This window comes from Maylandia zebra, linkage group LG18 (genome assembly GCF_041146795.1).
Source record: "Maylandia zebra isolate NMK-2024a linkage group LG18, Mzebra_GT3a, whole genome shotgun sequence".
Taxonomy (NCBI): Eukaryota; Metazoa; Chordata; class Actinopteri; order Cichliformes; family Cichlidae; genus Maylandia; species Maylandia zebra.
In genome coordinates, this window is record NC_135184.1 from 5,944,578 (window position 1) to 5,967,642 (window position 23,065).

General features: G+C 39.7%; 1 protein-coding gene and 1 long non-coding RNA gene across 5 annotated transcripts in view; one reads left to right on the plus strand and one right to left on the minus strand.

Moving 5' to 3' along the window:
• Nucleotides 1–631: 631 nt before the first annotated feature.
• LOC143413380 (uncharacterized) lies at nt 632–4,040 on the minus strand. The gene is made up of 3 exons (XR_013094006.1): nt 3,575–4,040; nt 2,363–2,414; nt 632–992 (listed from the first exon to the last, which is right to left on the minus strand). It is a non-coding gene; the product is annotated as an uncharacterized LOC143413380 (long non-coding RNA).
• Nucleotides 4,041–5,475: 1,435 nt separating this feature from the next.
• esyt2a (extended synaptotagmin-like protein 2a) overlaps nt 5,476–23,065 on the plus strand; it is a 52,167-nt gene continuing 34,577 nt past the window's right edge. For 3 of the 4 annotated variants that reach the window (XM_004565509.6, XM_004565510.6, XM_004565511.6), the window contains exons 1-3: nt 5,476–5,638; nt 6,863–7,248; nt 22,976–23,017. In XM_004565509.6, coding sequence (XP_004565566.3) covers nt 5,620–5,638; nt 6,863–7,248; nt 22,976–23,017 — 447 coding nt within the window. In that variant the 5' untranslated portion in view covers nt 5,476–5,619. The remainder of the gene's footprint in view (nt 5,639–6,862; nt 7,249–22,975; nt 23,018–23,065) is intronic. The other variant, XM_004565513.6, reaches the window with a different exon arrangement.

The window sequence follows — 23,065 nt, forward strand, 5'->3', positions numbered from 1 at the left end:
AAAAAAAAAATCCAATAAAAGTGATTAGCTGATTTCCCATGTTGAGTACAGTTTGTTTTTAGTAAATGACATGACAACATTTTTATTTAACTTTATGATTTTCTTTTCTATGTAACTTGTGTTGTAGGATAATCTGGAAATTTCACTAACTGAAGATTGACACTGAAAAATGCTAATTCTTAAGATAAGAAAAGAAAAGTGAATTTAACTTTTTATCACCTGATACCAGATTGTCTACACGTGTCTCTACAGTAGCTGTGATGCTTCAGTTTACAACACTTTCATGACCTCTAGTGGAGAAATGGTTTCTGTCTGCTGTAGTAGGCACTGAGAGCAGCGACGAACTGTACAGGTAAATTTCTTCCACTACACCTCATAATGCTGCTAAAACTATCTTCATTTATCTGGGCAGTTTTCTTACCTGCTCTAAATAATGCTGACTAGTGATGGTTAACATGGGTTTAGACTATAAGATTACTATAAGGGATTGCCTGCTGGAAGATGAGCACATCTGCTATTTTAGTGTCGCATCTGGTTCATAGGAAAAAAAATACATACAAAAATATATCAATGAATTATAAGAGAAAACATAGTTTACATCCTTTTATTATGGAAATTGTGTTTGCTTCCATGCAAAGGTTAGGGTGACTAAATACATTTTTTTTAGATCACTTGTGCTTATCTCGAAGTTGGAATACTGGAAAAAGACATCTTAATGGTTTAGATAGCAAACAAAATTGTTATGTTTTTCTATTTTTTATGGATTAACACAAAGATATTTTAAAATTCATCCATCGATACATCCATTGTGTGAGCAGCAGTCTAAGCAGTGACACCACTGACAACAAGGTAATCCTAAGGCACAAGGATGCCAATCAGTTTGATGAATTTCCACCTTATTGTAGGGGAGAGCTTTATGCACCTGGATAATCCCAGGAACCATATTGTTGTGGGCAATTTACACCTGATTGGTGCGCCCAGCCAAATTGGCCCTGGAAGAGAAACCAAAACAAAGAGTGTCAACAATATGGCTTGTGGTATAAGTCTGCAACACCAGATTTTTGCTTGGAATATCAAGTTTCAGAGTGCATTATTTACTTAATTTTTATTTACATATCTATGATTCTCATGGCATAAAAAGCTTAAAAATGATATCTCAGCTTTGTAACACTTGTAACACTTCGTAACGCTCTTCATCCTTCTCACCACCCTAAGGAAGTTTAGTGTTCATGTTCTCTTCACTGCCATCATGCCATTAATGATTGTAAATAATGCAGTTATCTTGATCATTTTGAAAGCGTCTAAATCCATTTTCTATTAGTGTTCATTTGATGTCATCAAAGGGAAAGGTTGTCTTATAAGGAAGTCCAATGGTCTTGTGGATATATACAGTTATTAAATAGTACCATGCTGTCTGATTGCATCCATAGCCGTATAAATGATTATCTACAACAGGGGTCGGCAATTCTGGGCACGCGAAGGGTTAAGTGATGGCACGAGCATAGCTGGACTGGCCATCGGGCATACCGGGCATTTGCTCGGTGGCCGCCGGTCCGAGTGTCAGGTGAACTGAACTTCAGGTAAGAAGTTATGACCTGCAGTCTATCTGGGTCAGATATAAACCAAGTTTAGGTGGAGTTTGTTTTCCTTGTGCTGACTTTTTACAGTCAGTTACAATAACTCATACTGCATACTAGCTAGCATGACGGAGTGTCTATACAGCTGGGTGGGTGCTATGATCTTACTAATAGTGAACTTTATTTAATTCATAAGGTTAGTTAGTAGAGTTGCCAACCGTCCTGTAAAAAGACGGAATTGTCTCGTATTCAGAGAAAATATTACGCGTTTGGTGTTGAGCTGAAAAGGGACGCAGTTTGTTCCGTACTTCAGCTAGAATGGAAAAAGACACAAAGGTGGATTTATTCTGTTACACTGCACAGCTGCCTTTTCTCTCATTCTTTCCCCTCTCTCTCCTGTTGCTACTTCAATCTTGAAACTGATCAATGATCAGCTGATCGGCTTTTCTCTCTTGTTTGTTTATTGCCCACTTTGCGCCAGAAAGAGGAAACCGCCGGATGTCCCGCTAAACAACAGCAGCATGTTTAAGCTTGATCAGCTGTTGTTAGAATTTATTTAATAACCTGCTGGTCATGATATCTGGTGATATCAGGACATCTGGTGAGAGGGAAACATGCAGATGAAACCAGGAGATGTCCTTACTGAATCATCAGAGCTGAACAGGTGATGGAGAAACAGGTTTACCTTTTAGGTGACATGGGTGAGAGGGATTGTAATGAATGAGCTCTCCCCCTTTTAGTGTCTGGAGTTGGGAAGGAGCAGTGTGTGTGGTGTGGGGGTATACCTGGAAAGCTGGCTTCCCGGTTGAACACAAGGTGTCGAAGCAGTGGGAAACGCTGTGGGTCAAAATAAAAGAACTGCAACTGACAATTGAACACTGTGTGGGTCCTGATCATTTCACAGTCAGGTTACTAGAAGGCTGAAGTGTTAAAATAGTGTTTCAGTAAGTTATAACGTAGACCTTTGAAGTGTAATTCAAGTAGAACATCCACATGGATGGAATGACTCAAGGTTTCCCATGAAAACATTGCCTGAAGCATCACACTGTCTCCTCTGGCTTGCATAGTAAATCATAGTCTCAGATGTTCCTCAGTAAAGAACACACACCACCATCCACGTGGTATAAAAAAAAAGGTCAAACCAGACCTTCTTCCTTTGCTCCGTGTTCCAGTTCTGATATGCTCACATCATTGTGGCACTTTGGTCTGTGGACGGGGATCAGCATGGGCACCCTGACTGGTCCACGGCTATGCCCCATACACAACAAACTACGATGCATTGTGTATTCTGACACTAGGGGGTATCCCACAAGGATGCCTTCCCCTTACCCAGTATTGACAAGTCCCTTGATGCTTTGTCAGGTGTCATCCTGTTTTCAACTTTGGACCTTGCAGCAGGTTATAGCCAAGTCCCCTTCTGTATTCCATTTAGGTTGTTTGAGTGGAATAGACCCTGTGCACGAGAAAATGCTAACTTCCTGGTTTGAGACCGGATGTAGGGTTGTACATTTCCGGTAGCTTTACCTTGCGGTCAATCGCTACTGCGAAGATATACTCCAAAATCATGTCCAAAACTCGAAAACGGAAAGATCGCGTTAAGTTACAAAGAGCAGAAGGTGGGAACACTCACCGCTGTTGTGTCATAAAAAAATCTAATGATCAATTTTGACGTTTAAACAGTTTAGATCGATCAGTTGTTTACATCACTCAACACAAGCAGAACTGCATTACTGCAGCAGAAGACACATCATCCACATTCAGAAGCACATCTCTGTATAGTGACTGGTCTTATGATTTAAACGGGCAAATGTTCAGCATTCAAACTACAGGTGAAGAATAGTCAAACCAGATGTTTCCCCTTTATGTCGATATCATCTAGTCAGGTACACACCTACACAGCATGTTAACAAACCGTGAAAAAAGCCACACAAAAAGTTAATGATTGCTGGTAAGGGTTTCTATACATTAGCATTTATGAAGGGTATGTTGTGACTTACCTTCAAAACTACAGTGGTCCCTCGCGGTTCACCTTTCACCTCACTGTTTCGCAGATTTTTTTAGTGCAAGTTTGCATGCCTTTTTTTTTTACATCACATTGTGTCCTGCGTCCTGATCGTTGCTCCTCCTTGATGTCTCTCCTGTACAGTACAGAATCGCTGCATGGCTAGCAGTGTGACTCTGAAGTGCAGTACTGTATGTCCACGATGTCCACGAAACGTTTTGCACAGTCAAAAAATAAAATTGGCTCCTTGATTTCACCTATCGCTGGTTATTTTTAGAACATAACACCCGCGATAAACGAGGGGCCGCTGTTTACAGATACTGAGAAATATAAAATTTGAATCCCTTTTCTCTTTTGCTCTGAGGCGCAGGGGAAAAATATCGACAAGTCGATTCAAATCATTTACAGATATATTGGGTAAATGCCCAAGACATCTATAGAAATGTAAATCGCCGCTCGATTCATTCATTTGCTTAACTTGTTTTGGACCGTAAACAAGGCGCGAATAGGACACCGGAAACAAAGCTCCCCACAGGAGTTTCCACACCGGAAGTAGCATATGCTAACGCGCACATAGTCTATAATGCCCTTTTAAGTTGTGTAATGCCCCGAGTACATTTCAGAAATTAAGGGACAGCATATTTGGGGACCAGCAGTCATTACTGCTCTACTTGGAAGATGTCATTGTGTTCTTTCTACAGTGGAGGAGCATGTGAGTTGTTCTGGGCCATCTTCAGTAAGAAGGTCTCAAAGTAAAGTTGGAACAGTGTTCCTTTTTTCAAGCTATTTGTGTGTGCCTACAGACACTAATAAAATAGAAACCGTTTCTAAGTGGATTTGAGTTCCTTCTTTGGCTCTGCAAGCTACTATTGCTGTTTTGTTGAAAGATTTGCCTAGTTGGCTGCTCCTTTGCATTGCTTAATAGCTGAGCTGACTGGTACTAAGTCTAGGAAACTCAAGAAGGGTTTTGTCTGCAGTATGTTGGGGGAGATTAAGCACTTTTGGTGAGGTTTCCTCTTATGCATTTGAGGGTAAACACCGGAATATGAGCATAAAACCCCATTTAAGTTGCAGCGAGAACTGCAGTGCGAATCTCGGGTATCTGGTAGCACCCCTTGGGCACTCCTCCCTGGCCTCTCCGAGTTGCCTGTCTTTAACTGCATTAATCAATTAATTTTGTTGTTTTTAAGCAATATCTGGTGTTTTAATTAAATGTCTTGTAGTCTGCTACTTAATTTTCAGTTATTTTTGTTTAATGAGTGATTGCCGCGCCTCTGTCTTTGTCAATAACAAACCTGTGTGCCTTCGCAAAAACTTTTGCACTAGTTAATATTTCCTGGGGTGAATCCCACCCCCAGGTGGCGTTGTCGGCACCTTTTAGTTGCCTTTTCAGTTTTCTCCTCCTTGCAGCCACGTAACGTTATACCTGATGGTTTGATATATGAGTTGGACTTAGACCGGGGAGGAAATGCCAAGGAGGGCTTTAAATCTAGATTAGGCATGTGACACTTTAATAGTCACTATTTTATACAATCACTTTTCTCTATATATACAATGATAAACCAGCGTTGAACTGACAAAAAAATCGCATCACTTTATCTGTGAGCACTGTATTTATAAAAATAGAGAAAGTAAAATGAATCAGAATCAGAATCAGAATACTTTATTGATCCCTGGGGGAAATTATTTAATTAAAATGGTCAGTTCAACATGCTAAACTAAATCTGTTTAAATTTTATTTTCTAAACTTGAATCTTATCATTTAAAACTAGTTTTCTTTCGATGTCTGTGGTGGATTTTCCGCCACCGGGTGGCACCCGTGTCTGCTGCTGTGCTGTGCAGTTTGAAGCTCCCTCCCTGAAGGAGGCTGACCTCTTTCCCGCGATGACAGTTTCCTGCAGGCTTGCTGAGGCGGACTGCTCGCCCTCACAGTAGGAGGATGTGCTGACGGGGAGCAGGGTTAGAAAGAGTTGAGCTGCTCGGCATGCAGTGGACGAAGCTGACAAAGTGATTATTAGTTCATTTTTCAAGGAGCAGCGAATGTCGCAGGTGGATACCGGTGAGTGTGACGCTTCCTTGGCGGTAAGGGAAGAAAAAGAAGTTGTTTTTCGTTGGTGTTTGATGCACGTATTACTGGTAGGTGAAGTCCTAGCCCTAATACGTGTCACTCTGGGGCGTCAGACTCCATCTAAGAAATGAGGATTTAAGACTTGCACTTTTTAACAGTCAAGTTATGTGCGCTTTTATGAATCGTGTAACTACACTCTGATTTAATCATTGATGCTCTTTTATTCGGCTCGCATATAGCCACATAAAATAACACATTTAGCAGTAAAGAGTGTACTTTAATGACGCCTTCACACTTGTCGGTGCTAGCCACTGCACTGTGTTTTGGCAGCGCAAGGCTGAAGCGAGGACGGGTGAGGCACTTTTCAAAGTTGAAGTACTCTCGTAGAAATGCGAGGGGATGCAATGAATATATGCCGAATTAAAGAGTGACTCTAATTGTTTTGCCACAGGTAATGAATTCGTTTCTATCTAAAGCGTACTCTCCCCCTGTTCCTCAGAGACAAAAAAATGGCATTTTTGTAAGGGAGTTTTGTGCAAGAGAAAAAGATAAACGACAGCTTAGCCTGTAGTCTGTATTGATTTACACTGCAGGCCAAGAAGAAGATTTTCTTGTCTTGTACAGATTTGTTTAACGGGGATTAGTTTGCAGCTTTAATGTATTTTTCTGTCATTTGCATCCAGGCTACTACAGCCTGCTTGTTGAAGGGGAATTAAGACAACATGGATCCTCTGGAGAAGGCCTATTACTACTAAATCGGGCATTTTTATATATATACCAGCGCTTTACATCAAAATAAATGTTACTCTTTTTATACTTGGTCCGAAAACCTTCTAGTGTTTACTTTTGAACATAGAAATCGTGGTTGTTATTACTGGATTCTTTTCTTTCACCATCATTTCTCATCCAGTTCTAAATACTAAAGTCAATTCTTAATTAAAAGAGATGACTACATAGCAATCTTGGTGTTCATTTGAGGGAATCATTTCTCAGTTTCATGTAACACTGTCAAGCTTAAAGTTGTTTTATTCCTTTGGGCATAACTGTGTCTCCATTCATCTCTTATAATTTGGTTTATGGAGATGGAAATCTTGCAGCCACAAGGCCTTTTCTTTGTAGTATTGTAGTAAAAAAACAGTTGGAGCTTTGTCTGCTTCTGCCTCTGTAGCGTGTGAATAAGCACTAACATTTTCTTGTAATTTACTGTTTTTCCAGAGGGGAAAATGAGTAACAAGATGGACGGTCCAGCGGGAGAGGGTGCCAAAGCCAATGGGCCCATTGCAGCACCTAACACCCCCACAAGTACAATGGGCCCCCCTCTGTCCCCAGAAGAGCTGGCCGAAGAGCAGCAATCATCCCTGACAGATGTCACTCAAATGTGGATTAACTTTGCCAAGACTTTTGCCCTAATATTTCCTATCTACGTCTTGGGATATTTTGAATTCAGCTTTAGCTGGGTTCTGATTGGACTTGCAATGCTTTTCTACTGGAGGAAGAACTATGGCAACGGGGACTACAGGATAAACCGTGCCTTAGCGTTCCTGCAGCAGGAGGAGAAAGCGGTGAAGCAAAGTGTGCCAACCACAGAGCTGCCACCATGGGTATGTACCGCAGTGTTGTTGTAGTCCGTATATTATCACAGTCTTGTTATGGTTTATTTGCTTTCCTATTCTCTCAGGAGTTCTCACAGTCAACATCAAATATAGGATGTCTGCCAAGATGGCTGACATGGATGACTAATTTCCCTGCAGCTCTGCCCACTGATTTTTTGTTTTGTTTTGTGTTCTTTTTGCTTCTTTACTCAAAATACTTGACAGACATCCCAGCTCACATGCTTGTGTGTCCAGTCAAATTAAAGGATCAGACAAACGCCCTGTAATTTCCATGTTTGGGATATTTTCTGAAGTCTTGCATGCAAGACGATACAACGGTATTGGCATTTGTTTTTCTCATAGGAAAGACTGCTGCAGTTTATTGCAGATTGGTTGACCAGAAGTTTAAGCCATAAAGTTTAATTTAATTTCCCTTAAATTCCTGAGCATCAATAATAAAATGCATAAAAGTTGCAAATAGCATAGATTTTATTGGCTGAATCTCTGCTAGGTCTTCATGAAGGCATCACTTTTTTGCTGTCTCCTGTGTCCTGCACATCACCTACATATAGGGCAGGTTGTGCACACATTGTCTGTTTTTGCTGTTTGTTGCATCACCTTCCAGGAGGTATTTCTCAGATTGTCCATGGAATGATCAAAATGGCATCCAGACTGCAGCATGTCTGACATTTGAAACCCTGACTGGGCAAAACAAATTTTGTTGCTTGTTAATGTTGGCCTCATAAATAGCCCCTGGAAAGGTCACATTCTGCCCTTTTGTTGACGGTCCACATCATCAGTCCTAGGATTTAGTCAGCATTAGGCTCATTTCAGTGTTTTTAAATGGCCAAAGAAGTTGGAGATGTCAGTCAATTAATCTCCTACGTGTGACTTCACAACCCAGTGTGCCCCTGAAGCTTTTTAGGAGAGTCATCAAACCTGTTCTATTTTTCAATTTCTCTCTTCATTCCTGAGATGTTTGGTGTATTTGTCTGTTACGAAATTAGTGTATAAAAGCAGGAGGCAGACTGACTGCACATCTTTAACACAGCTGTCATTCTCTCCATTTACTTGATCTTTGCTTATAAAATGTGACATTACTATTTCCCATTATACCAGGAATGGAGATTAGTGTTGGGCATGTGCACACAGGTTCCAATGAGAACTGAGAAACGATGTGAACTCTGCAAATTTGTTCGTTTGGCCCGAGGTGGCAGATAATCCTTAAGAGCACAGTGTTCTCCCATGATGCTTTTTCTTTCGTTTCTCATTATCAAGCTTAACGAAATCCATAAAAAAAACGTAATATCACAGTCTGTAATTTCCTTTACTGCAGAAGGTCACATGAAAGCATCGTTTTATGTGGTCATAATGTTGAGAGAATATCATTTTTGTTTTCGTTGATTGTCTAGTTTGTCAATGTTCTTTCTGACGTCTAGTATTCTTTTGGGTTAAAAATGTCATAATGTACTTCAGTTCAATTCTGTTTTTATTATATAGAGCCAGAATAAAATCCTGATAAAACCAAAATATTAGATGGGCAACAATCTGATGAGACCCTGTGAGCAAGAATTTGGCGATGATGGAGAGGAAGAACTTCTCTTTAACAGGAAATACTCTGTGGTAGGACTAGGCTCAAGGAGGAGGAAAGCTTTTTGTAACTACTCGTTGGTGAGATGTTGGGAAAACAATGACAGAAAAGCGACTGATTTTTCTAAGAAAAAAATCAATGGCCTGATTAGCATATTGAGCACCTTGGTGTGTGTCTTTGAATCCTGATGAGGACTTGATAGATCTCTGCACTGCATGCTCATCCTGTAGTGACTAATCAATCCTTCTTTTTGACTTTCCCCCGTTTTGACTGGGGGAGATGATTAAGAAAAAAGTGTCATGCTGACCATTAAATGAAACCATAAACTTATTAGAAATGTGATTACTGAGGTCATCGATCAACTGAGCCAAATTCATGCCTTCCCATAGACCTCTGTACAATTAGACTTGTGCAACCAGAGGAGTCAATGCCTGCTGGCCATGAGAATTCATATTAAGGGACTTTTTACATTAGCTTCATTTTTCAGATACAAAAGCTCTGGCCATCTTGTGTCCAAAGTTTATGCTAGCAGACCGTGGCTGACTTACCTAGCATGGGCTCAAGGATCGCTTGTTAGCTCAGAAAGTAGGAGCAGTAGTTACAATATTACGTTCACTATTAATAGTTCTACATGAAGATAAGCTCCACTCTTGTCTGTGTTCAGCCTTCCTTTCTCCTTTAATACAACAAAAAGAAATGAGGCGCATCCTTCTTTGTGTGTTAAAGTACGAAGCAGGTACAAAAATAACACAAAGGAATTGTCCAATAAATACTAAAGCATTTATCCAATTCTTCAACCCTGTTTTGTTTATAATAAGAGATTAACAGATAGCTGTCACTTATTGTTAACAGTAACAAACGGTCACACTGTATACCTGTGTTTTTCCACACTTGCAAACTGCACAATTCATCAGCCATCCTTTCCAAGGCTTCTGTGATTTGAAACCTGCTGACACTGTAGTGAAGAGGCTTCTGTTTTTCTGTCACATTTACTATTATCGATGATGATGCCAGAGTAGGAACTGTAAGAGGCTGAGTCGATGGCAGGATGCCAGGCAGACCCAAACACGGCCCCCCTCCCGTCACAGAGCAATCCATCAACACAGCCATTGTCACACAAAAATGATGCCCGGCAATAACAATAGGTGAAAAATAAAAGCTTACCTGCACGCAGAAAGATCAGTGGATTAGAGCAGCTGTGTGGAAACCGCATGTTTTCTCTGTGTGACACTGTGGAACCTTTAAGTAACTTTGTGTTTAAGAAGAAAATGTGAAACCAGTGAAAGGATGTTAAAGTATTTACACGTCCCAGTGATAATCGGCATCAGTGGGACATAATCAGCTGTGAACTTTGACCTCTGAAACAGACACGGTCTGTCACTGCCTGTCATACAAGACAGTTTATCTACGTCACCTATGTCACATTAACCTCCAAACTAAATGATTAGGAGCTCACTGTGAGTCCTGAGACGACATAGAGGAAAAAAGTGAAACAGTTTTCTTAGGTTGTTCTTTTCTCAAAGGACAACATTAAATCTTCAGGCTGCATTATTTAAGCAGCAGACCAAAATCTGGGCATGTAAGAAACTAGAAACATGGGTTGTTTCTTTTTGAGTTGATCAATTGTTAATTTGTTCAAGTATTTCTGTCAGACAGGAAGAAAGTCCTGCATCAGCCCAAGCTTATCGTAGCATAAATAAGTGATAATTCAGGGTGACTTGGTTCAGCCTCAACTATAAACTTCATCAAAAAGTTTCAAACCTATTCTTAAAAAATCTAAAGGGTGTCTGTCTCTCAAATCCAAACTGGGAGTTGGTTCCAAAGAGGAACTGATAACTGGTAACTGAAGGCTCTGCCTCGCATGCTTTGAAAGCAAAGTGTCAGAAAGGCACACGGGAGCAAAGATAACGTGAACTCTTGGTTATTTAAGTAGGGCTGCAACTAGAGATTATTTAGTTAGTACATCGAATGACCTTCTCAAAGCTGAAGTTGATATATTCACATTGCTTATTTTGTCTAACCAACACAACAAAACATGGATATTGGAAAAATGTATCAAATCTTCACATTTAAGAAGTCTGAGTGTTCTTGGTTAATCGTTGTTTTTATAAAAGCAGCAAACCTGAACCTCAGTAGTGAATTAATTTAATAGTCAGTGAAATAGCTGTGATCATCTGTGAAGTATAGATTTTGTTGGAGCTACTTGTCTACTATTTCTCACCCTCCTAGGAAATATGCCTGGAATGAGGCTTGATAGGCAGTGTGGGCACCAGCTCATAGTTAGCAGGCCAAGAATGCCGGAGGATAATGCTACAGTTTTATCTTTCTGAAGACAAACCAACACCGTTCACCTTGTTCTCTCAGCATCGTTGGACACAAAAAGATGTATCTGTTGTATCAGGGCTTTTGGAGTTTACAGCAGAATTTAACTCAGTCAAGACTCTGAGTGAGACTGGATTTTAAGAAGCAAAAGTTAAGAAGAAAATTCAAGATAAATAAAAATCAGGGTTTATGATTATGTACTTCCAGTACAGTGAACCTACTCTTTCAACTTCCTCTGACAACTGCACTCGACTCCTATGAGGATGTGTACAGTTTACATGTGTTATAAGCATTACCAGCTATTTTAAACAAATACTCACCCTTTTATATTCTGTTGTGCAATATTAAATAACTCCCAGCGCATAGAATAAACTTTGATTCAATGCAAAATACTCTCATAACAAACTAAGTTATTAAACTTACATCAGAGTTTGTAAATTGATCAAATAACAGGATATAAACCTATTTCATTTGAGGCTGTTGTTTTGCGACTGGCTCTGAGTTCTAACTAGTTTTAACTCAGGCCACTTTACCTTTTTTTTAGTTTCTTTAAGATGTCAATGTCCAGCTGGGTGACGTTGATTAAATTGTCTGATTAGATTTTTGGGGATTTTTTTGTCCTCCTTCCTTATCATCCACTGTGAATGTAAACAATGGCAGAAAGTGATACGACAGTACTAGACTGATGCAACAATACTATCATGTGTGCTTTTGAAAGACACCACATACCGTTTTTTGTGCATTCTTAGTACTCCATTGTCCTGTAATCTCTTCATCCACATAAGCTGGAAAATCAGATGTTTTGTTCTTCTGCTGCTTATCTTTGCTCTGCTTTTCACAGTCTGCAGCCTCTAAAGCTTTGAATGTGATTACTGAATGTTAAAAGGCAAGATAATTTTATTTTTGTTTTTTCCTGGACAGCATCATTCAGAAATCATTCAGCAAAATTACTTCAACATGATCCTGCCACCAGGCCTAAAATATTGTTTATTATTTAGCAGCCAGTTTATGGTCTTTAATCACATGACAATCAAAAGGGGTTGACCTCAAACACAGACATCAAAAGTTCAGACTACTGCTGGCTGCTTTTAAGATGAGCGCGGTGATCAAAGGAGAGGTTTGAAATGCCTGTCGCTACAGCAAAGAAATTAGGTCAGGGTGGTAAACCGACAGGCTGCAGGTTTAGGACAGGCGAACCAAATTCCTGTGGAGATAAAGACAGAGCTGATCTTTGAGTGTCCGACTCGGACCTTTGCTTACCAAGCTGATAATGTGCATTATGTGTTTTAAATTGAATCATGCTTTCCTCTGATTGGCTGACTGCCATAATTGATTAAGTATTTAAGATAACCAAAAAAACCCTTTTTTTTTCAAGCCAACATGCAAAACAGTTGATGATTCCATAATTTCATGTGTGGCAGTTTTACACTCTTAACTTGATATTTATGACTTAATCCCACTATTTCACCCTGGTATTTGTTTCCTGATATTTTACAGTATAAACCATGAACCAGGAAAATAAGTCTAGAAATAATAGTTGGTGGAGTCACTGTTTATGTGATGGAAAAACAGCAGGGATAATAGCAAGTGATGTTTCTGTGTTTAACCATATTAAAAATATCCCCCTGTGTTTGACAGCACACATAGCAAAGAGTAGGAAAGCCAACTGTGTGTAACTAAGTGTAAAGAGCAGTCTGAGTGTTTGACAGCGAAGAGTTGAGTTTTGCACTCCTGATTTGATTGATTTATTACATTTAAGTTGACCAACGTGAACAGCAGCGGGGCAAAGGTGAAGCCTGTAGGAATCAAAACACACAAATGAAATCCAGCAGGTGGGGTTGTTACTGAGTACGGAATAAAAGCTCGTGTCCATTTTCCATGAGAACATCAAGTAGATAATTTGTGTCATCTTCTGGTGTTTCAATCCACATACCAGCAGTAATGTGGAGTCGTGGACGGGGAACAGAGGCTTCAGAAAATGACTGAGCGGAAAAGAGATGTGCACTTAGAGAAAATTATTACTTTTCTTTTTTCAGGCAAAAGTCATAAACTGATGTAGCTGTAGAAGCAAATACATCTGTGCAGCCAGTTTCATGGCAAAAGAGGGTATTTTATGATGCACACCCTAGTGAAGGTAAACCACATGATCAAAGATCATTTAAGTCTTTGCGTGAAGCTGTTAAATTATCAGAGTCATGACCAATTGAAGCCAGAGAAGAGGAGCAAAGAGAGACGGTGAACAACTACAAGAACTGGCGAGAACAGGCACAAGTTATTGATGTGAAATGGTGGCGTGTACATGACTGGGAGTGAAAAAGAGGGGCGTGCAGGACAAATGTTGAGTGTGCCATCCAGCAAACTGAGCCTGCAACTAAAACATGGTTCCACGCTCACCAGTTTTAAGCTTATTCTTAAAAGCAGAGAGAGCGTGTCTGTGTCCTGAATCCAAACTGTGAGCTGGATCCAAGGAAGAGACGTCGGACAGCGGAAAGAAACCACAAGTCAACCTTCACTCTTTGTAAAACACGGTGCTTGGTCTTCAAGAAGCGATGGAACCTGGCAATTCAGGACTTTGTATGTGAAGAGAAAGATTGTAAATGCAGAGCCAGAGACGAGAAGCTGATATGACACGTATATGATCTCTTTTTCGAGTCTATGCTTTTGTTTTGTAAAGCAACCTACGCTACTATCAACTGGAAGCTTGTGAAACAGGTTGTTATGAGATGGCTGTGGAGTTGCTTACATGTCAGACTGTAATGAGAGGGAATTCGTTTGCATGACTAATGGTATGATTTTTATATACTGTGCAGTACTCTGGTTATATTTGGCTTTTTTTATGGAGGTTGGAACCATGCTCATGATTTGTGGTTGGGTTTGAGTCAGACGAATTTGGCTGTGTTGGGTAATTCCTGGGTGGGACCATGAGTATGAACGTTGTGGAAAATTTCAGCCAAACATCTTCTCTTCTTAGTCCAATGTTCCAGTGACCTGGTTTAATGCAGCCCGACTGCATTCTGCCTTTCAAAACACAGACATAGGAAGTTGCTGCATTTGCAGTGTAACTGTTTCCCTCCGTGTCCCAGTGGCTTTCTTCTCCTCCTCCTCCCTCTCTTCATCTGTGTGTGCTCATATGACATGGGATGGGTAGGGATTCCCTGTTCTTTTGAAGTGCCAGAGGGTGGGGCTGTGCTCTGCAGCCCAGAACGAAAACAATGCGAAGGAACAGAAAGGCCTCGGCTGCGCTGCCCTGATTCAGGTGTCTATAAGGTTTTATTTAGTTGTGAAAAGAAACATGAGGTGTTGTGCAAAAAGTGCGAGCGTTTATCTCAATCTGGGTGCGTTTGAATCTGCATATTTATTGCAGGCGTGAAGGAAATATTTACCCTACCACCCCTAATGATAAAAATGAATGCATCGGCCTTGTTATTGTTATTCTTTTAAAATATAGTTGGAGTAGAGAGCAGCACTGTCCAGTGGATTGGCTCTCTATTTTTAAGAAATTAGAGAGCAATGTTGACTCGATACAGACACGCAAATGAATTAGACCTGATCAAAGCTGAGTTTCTGAAACCTGCAGTGAACATGGATACTTTTCCTGCTTTTAGATATTTAGACTCTTGTGATTTGCAAAAACACTTCCGCTTGTGTAGAAGTTTATCAGAAAACTGATCTTACTTACATTGACTTTATGGGCTAAATTGCTATATTGAGGTCAGGTACTAGTATCATTTGTAAATTATGGTCACTCTGAGAGTCAAAAAGGCGGATTATCCAGGACTATCCTGGCTAACAGTTAGGTAATCACTTGCTTACAGACAAAATTTAACAGCAACAAAAATTTCTGTGAAGCTGAGTGACATACAGGCAATATCGTGCGTTCGCCGCAACCCAAGTTAGGATATTGTTGATGACTACAGAGGGGCTGTTGCATGCTGTCCTACAGCATTAAAACTGAATGCATATATTCCTCATGATGGCCTGTTCTGCTCTCTCAGCCTAAATATAGCCGTCAGTGGAGCAACTGTCTCGTCACATCCACCTTTCGACATCTTCTGTCGTGTAAAGAGGACATGACTAAGCACATTTTCCTGTTTTGTTGTCACCTTATAGATGTGCAGAGTCACAGTCTTCCCACTTTTTATTCTTTTGTTTTTAATTATATCCACTTTTTTTTTTTAAAAATTTCAGCCAGATGGACACAGAGCAAACGTTTAGAATTTTCTGCTGTAGAAGGATTTTTTAAAATATATTTTTTGTTTCATTTTTTTCTATCATTTTTATTTGAATTTGTTACTCTTTTCCCACACCTCCCCCTGCTCTCTCTCACACAGACATGCTTTGTGTTTGGGGTGTGGCTGGGGAGGAGTGTCAGGATTTCCTAACAGCTGGTGCATAGTTGTGCTGTGAGTCTCTTCGCCCATGTCGCACATTTTGGCATGAACACGCACACACGTGACGGAAGGTGACGCTCCAGTCTTCTGCTAATCCTTTGTTGGTTTTACAGAAGACCTGCTGTACAAGGCGAAAGCCAAAAATGTTGCCCGACATCGGATCCATGTTTTTCTTGAGTATAGAGGGGCAGGGTGACAGGAAGCAGAACTGCAGATCAAGATGCGCAGGTCTGTGCTGGTGTGGGCGTATCGCTGCAGGCGTATGAAGCGCAATCCAGGAAGGCCTGTTTGAGAAATATATCCATAAGATTACAAAAATATTGACAGACACTGCTCAGTATAACCTCTCAGACAGGATTTGACTGGAAGTCTGGAAGGCTTACAGCAGTGCTAATTTTCATCATTGGATTATATGTAATGATAATGCAACATTTAGACGAAGCGGGATTTGCTTGTTTGCTGAAAGTCTTACTGAAATAAATGAGGACTCGCTTATTTGATTGCTGACATTTAGGGAAACGGTGATCTGTAAGCTGTCAGGAAACATGTTTTATTTACTGTATTTTGTAACTGATTAATTGTTTTAGCCATTTTTTGAGGAAAATGGTTCTGCTTAAACTAGATTTCCTTCCATTTTTAAAAGTGTGCACAAGTTATCCAGTACTTTGAGAACCCGTAGGTGCTTATTTGTAACACCAATGAATTGTGATGAAGTTACGATTAGTGATGGCTCTTATTGGTGTGTCTGTAATGTGTTAGTGCGATGAAAAGTTATGAATGCATATTTTCCTCATGATGGTCGGTCCTGCTCTTTCAGCCTAAATATAGCCGTCAGTGGAGCAACCGTCTCATCACATCCACTTTTCAACGTCTTCTGTCGTTTAAATGAATAGACACTGGGAATCGCAGTGGTCCAAACTGTCAATGGAAACTTTATCATTATTGTGATGAGGTTTATGATGGTGTTATCTTCCACATGCTAAAATAACCCCAGAGTTTATATTAGAGCTTGATTATGGTAAAAAAAAAATTACAATCATTTTCTAATCCCCCATCAACTCACCGTAAATCACTTTGTTAATTATTATTTGATCTTTTTACGGCAGCCTTTCTACTTTAAATGTTTTACTTGAAAATCTAAAAAGAAAGTAAGTAAGAAGGTGTTCTTGTCCATTAAGCCCATCTCACACATGCAGTTATCACTCCCTGGCAGCTTGCTTCCACTGTGGGACGTCTACGGGTGCTGATGGGGGTCAGAGGAAGCCCCAGGTGGCAGAGGACTTGTGCACCATTGGAGATTTTTGTAGCAACAAAGTTTTACACCTGTATTCTTGTGGAAATTTGAACAACTGCCAGTAGTAATAAAATAAAGGCCTTTACTTCTCCAAACCTACTTTGAGTACCTGGAGCTGGATGTTTTGGTCAAGGACTTTTTAATTGGCCTGGTCCCAGTTTACTCTATGGAATGTTGCTGACTGTGTTTAACTTTGAGTAGAGGACTGAGCAGATTATCAGCTCCTTCATGCATTTTTGAAGTGCATGCTGCTGATTCAGGGGATTTAGAGAGAAATCTGCAGGAAGAGCACGCTGAGGTCAGTCGTTGGGAGTTTCTGGTGACGTTATACTTGAAACATTCAATGAACAATCGTGAAAGATCATTTTCCTTCCGTTACCTGGACCTTGTGCTGCCATTGTTGCTCTAAAAGAGGAAAATGTTCCCAGTTTATTGAGGAAATAAATATGTTTCCTTGTTTTGTTACTCTCTAGAGAACTCTGCATTATTGAATACAGAATAAAAAAACATTTACATAAATTAAATGTTTCTTCTTGTTACAAATAAAAGGTTGTATTGCCCTTTAGTTTCAGTCCTCAGACAGTCTTTCCCACATTCCTTCTCTCGTGATAGTTTTATGCTCAGTTTTTTTAGTACCTAACCTAATTTCCTGTGTAATTCATATAAATGAGGGAAAATTAGTAATTTGCTGTACTTTCCTCACTCTCTTATCAAGATGTCCAAATCTAGATTTTTCTTTCAGTTATTTACCCTAAAAGTAAACTCTGCTTCCTCAGCTGTTGGCTTTTTATTGGCCAGATGAGTCATACTTTCCTTTTTTTGTCTAGTTCCAACTCTGTTGTTTTGGTTTTCTGTCATCTGCCAAGTTGCAGACTGTTTATGTGACAGATGTGGTTAGCGCTGGGACTAAGGAAAGAATGGCGCAATGACATGTCAGGGCCATATTTGGAGCAGCTTTGCCTTAAGTGTAACCTGGAATAACTCGCAGAAAGACACTGTCACCAAAAACAAACAATGATTTGTATTTCACTTACATGTAAAGCTCCACTTTAATCCCTGATGGAGTGCTTTGGCCTAACTAACAATGGGATGCAGTAGCAGTATTTTCTTTCTATCAGCCTTTTGCCTGCTTAGCTCATAATGGCATCTTCAAAGATGCTGATGTTTCGCTATCCATAAACCCCACAGGAGTATTGACTTTTTGTGTTTTAGTAATTTGAGACAGGGGGCCCGGTTCTTAGAAACCATGTGACATTCCAGGGGAAAGTATTCAAACAACACTAATAAAAAAACCACCAGAGAAACAGTCATTTGCATTAGTCACATGTTGTTGTTGTTGTTGTTGTTGTTGTTGTCTTTCCATTTTCTATACTAGCTGCACGCCTGCGCTGACATAACGAGATTAACGCTGACAGCACTAATTTATCTTTTAAATAGTTTCAGCTTCTTAGTGGTGAAAATCTGCTTCTTATCTTTGTGTTATGTAAAAGAACACTGAACATAGTTGGTAGTTTGCGTTGTTGATTGAAGAAAGAAAGACATTTGAGGACGTCATCAGAGGCTAAACTGAGATGGACTTTTCACTATTTCCTAATCTTTTTATGGCGCATGAAATTAATCAGGGAATTCAGAACCGATTTATCAGTGCCAATACTGCTGCACTTCTGTCATGTGTAAATGGGATTCTATACACTTGGCAGTAAATGGTGAGCATGACATCAAGCAGGTTTAGTATAAAAACAGAAGTTTGTTCACGTGGTTCATTAAATGCAAACAGAAAAATGGTGTCGTCATAGGAAATGCAATCCACAGTGGGATGGTGATGCCATCATTAGCTTTTTCAGTTGTAGGATGCATGACTGCATGGTCATGGTGTGCAAAGCATGCATAACTTGGATAGCTTCTTGGGCCACGTTGGGCCACATGTGAGACTCTGTGACTCTGTGATGCTTCTGTATGCGACACATGCAGCATTCGGTCATGTCTCTGTACCCATTTAGATGTTTATAAAGACACTCGGCTGTCCCTTTAAATTTCTGTGAAGGCTTTCATGTATTTAGATGTTCATTTTTAACACAAAGTACGTATGGTTCGCAGGTCATCTATGCTTTAATTTGTACAACTTTACATGTGTGAGAAACAGTTGTGAATACATCTACTTTAAGATCTACTTTAAGTTCAAAGACAGATTTGTCTTTGAACACATAACAATTTCAGTTTTATTAAAAATATCTTAGAAACTTTTGGAGAATCACAAGAACATAAGCAAATATATGTTTTATGTCTTAACTCCTCTCTTAGCTGTGATGTTTGGTCCTTGACTTCCTGAGTAGGATCAGCTTTGGTCAATTTCATTTTTCAGTGAAATGGACTTTGATCTTTGAGCATTCAAATACACTTAAATGCAAAACACTGAATGAGGAAGCACATGCAAAGACAAACCTTTTATTTATGCTTGTGCTTTGAGCCTTACCAGCCTGTATTTAAATGGACTTTGTTTGTGGCCCCTGCCACTCGTGTATCTGCCTCGGGCCTGAGTGTTTCTCCCGAATCCTCTCAGCGTGCCCATTACGTAACACGTCTGCCACAGTCTACTCCCTGTCCTCCAGAAGTCCTTTGATGCTGCTGCACTGACATCCTGGTGTTCGGCATGTCGCAGCACTTAGCCTCTGAGTTATATTTTCCTATGAGACATCCATCATTTGTCAGAAAATGATACTGCACTTAGTGAAAACATACAGCAGCCACTTTGCCAGGCTGCCAGCATGACTGGCTGGATGGCAGTACAGGTCTGTCAAGTCGGGTCTGTAGCTTGAAGTCGGATCATTTCAAGCCTAAAATGATGAGTGCATGCGTCTAAAATAAGTTGAAGTCTAAGAAAAGAAGTGAAGCTAGCTGGATTTTCCCTTTTTCCCATACCTAATGGCAGCAGCAGTGGTAACTTGAGCTGAGCTCTCACCGTGAGCAGTGAGCCCAAATGGCATCTGCTGAAGACATTTTTGCTTTTCTTTTTGAAGTACAGGGCTCAACAGTTCCCCATCTGCCCAACAGTAGCCACCAACACAGCTACTGAAGAGGCCTGTGAATAGACTATATATGATACATACTAGGGCTGCCACAAACGATTATTTTGATAGTCGATTAGTCACCGATTAATTTTGCGATTAGTCGACTAATCAGATCATCATCCACTGGACGTAAAGCGTACAGCTTATTGCACCAGCATGCAGCTGCTCTTATATAACTATCATTAGCTTACAGCTTTAAGTGTTTAAAAGTATGTGCTAACTAAAAATAAAGACAAGATGATAGTTTATTAAATTTTAATGAAATTTGCAGATTGTTTCGGTGAAGTTTAATAAACTCCTTGCTTTCTAAAATATAACAGGACACTGGAGTATATTCTCGAGCATCTCACACTTCTGATAATCAGCTGTCTGCTTGACGTTTATTCAGCTGTGTAAAAACTATAACTTTAATCTCAGCCAAACCGATTTACTCAGGAACAAATAAAATGCTAAAGAAAGCCAAACAATAACAACAAGTTATCTAAGTGAGTTATATATGTTTAACCTGAGTAGCCAAAGACGGTGGTGGGTTTGAAAACTATTTGCCGGGAGTCCGGTGTTCTCACGGCTCTAGTGAGCCTTGCCCCCAGCTAGCTATCGAGCTAGTGGGTAACAGACGTCTCCGAAAACGTCGGAGCGCTTTTGAAAATATGTGGTGTCCTGATAAACTGAGCAGATATTTGAGGTTTACACAGCTACATTCTCGCCTGAACATATGTTAAATGTTTATTTTGTGACCCAGAAAGAATAATAAGAGTAATATTAAAACTAACTAGCTGCCGCCATTGTTGGAAACTGAGCTGGGCTGCGCTATGAATTCTGGGACAGGGTTACTTCTTCTTCTTCGGGGTTTAACGGCAGCTGGCATCCTTGTACATGCAGTGCTGCCATCTTCTGTTTCAGTCCGTTATTACACTCTTAAATCCTACTACTCATTCCTGCGTCTTTTGGGATCTTACAAAGCTTCAAACGAGGCGTCGACTATTAAATTAGTCGTCGACGATTTTGATAGTCGACGTAATCGTGACTAGTCGACTAATCGTGGCAGCCCTAATACATACATAGACATAGGCTGGATGTTTGGCATTTAGCGGGGTAATTGCTAATGCTAATCCATTAAGCTTATTATTCATATTGTGTTGATGGGGTGTGTCAGTTCACTATAGTTTTTTGTTTTTTAGATGTTTTGCAGCAACTCGCACAACATCTTTCTGTCTCTGTGAGTATTAGAAGATCTCAAGGCGGCAGCACAGTTCTGCTTCACTTGGATCTGGAAGGTGAACAGTTGTTTGTAGGCTGATTCATATTGTGGAACATGTCACCTCATTCTGCACAGGCATGTAGACGTTTGAAAAGAGGGCTGAAAGTGCTGACACGGTCTGTGTTTTAAAGTGTTTTCTTGCTCTCCATGTAATATTGTATTTACTAGCAAGTTAGTTGTTAGGAAGAATCCCTAGTTATTGTAGCTACTCCAACGTCTCAGCTGTGATGGGATGAATTAGGATGAGATTCAGTGCAGATGTTCATGTTCCCCAGAGGAAGAACTCTAATTACTTTGATGGCTTTTCATCTTGTAAACAATGATGTACACATTGATGGTTTTCAGAGAAATGTCTGTTGTAGCCAATTGGTTTGTTTTCACCTCAGCAACTCAACTGAAGTTCTATCATGAACAGTTCTTTGACATCAACACCGATGAGTGAAAAGTGGAGGTGTGTGTGAGTCTTTACACGCAGCATCAAACACTTCATTACGGTGTTTTCTCTGTGGCTCGCTGCTCTGCCAAGAGAACTGGCATGAATCAGTGGGAAAAGTACAGGAATGTGAGGTAACACGATGCCAAAACAAAGGTACGAGCTGTCACTGATATGCTGCAAGAAGCCTCGTTGTAAACTCAGACCTGCACTTTCCTTTTTCCTTGTTTGTTTTTGCACCTTGGTGTGATGCAGTGCAGCTCAACAGCAACATTAAGCTTTTAAAATTGAACCAGCGCATCGTTTAAGCTTACAATTTTCTGCAAGCGCTTTATGTTTAATTTAAAATGGTTTAATTTGTTTTTGCAAGGTTTACTTCATAATAGAGGTGGGAATCACCATACATCCCACGATACGATATTATTGCAATTTTTAAAAATATTTTGCGATATTCAGATTCTGTACATAAAGGTAAATTTTATCAATATTCATTTTATCTAATATCAAAGTCTCGCACTCAGTCTTTCTCTCATTTCAGTCAGTTTTATTGTTGACAAACTGAACGGTTTGTATTACAGTCTAGTCCAACTTAACTGAATGCAACCATCTGGTACAATTATAGCTATTCTGAACTATGCAATTTATGAAAACTATGCAGCCCCTTCAGCAACTGAAGAATTTGAAAGTAAATTAAAACAAAATATAATTTTACATTAAATAAAAAAGTTTTAAACTTAATTAAAATAAAACATGTCTTAAATGAAAATAAGTAAACTGTCATGTTTATTGCTGCCATAAAAAAAAGTTAAACACATTTGGACAGTGAAGGAATGTCAGGAAAAAACCTTTTTTGTAACAAAATATCGATTTCTGCTGTCCCTGTATCGATACATTATTAGCAAACAAAATATCACGATACTACACAGTATCGATTTTTCCCCCCACCTCTACTTCATAAGCTGACAAACAGGAGTGCTACAGTATGCTTCATAGTGACTAAACAGACTGAAGCATTTCCTGTAATTTTTTTGTGGCCTGACCTTTGAACTCCTTACTGTTTATCTCCTCGTTGACCTTTGACCAGCAGCATGTAATATGTATTTTTTTACAGGTTATTTTTTACAGTTTCATTGCTTTGTTTTCTACCTTGCAGCCTAATGTAAGAGCCTGTAAATTCATGCCACAGATTACAGTAGTTGTGATGTAGTTTGTGAACCAGAAGTATAGAAACAATGCGTCCTCTATAGTAATGTCAAGAAACGGAGAGGAGACACAAATGAGGGCACGCCTAAAGAAAAGCATGACCTTTCCATTAGAGCTGTTTAAATAAATGTAAATCGTGTTTTTAACTGATACATTTCCATCTTCTATTCCAGGTCCATTATCCAGATGTGGAAAGAGTGGAATGGCTGAATAAGGTATATACACCTCTTTCTTTTTTTCTTTATATTATATTTAAATTAATT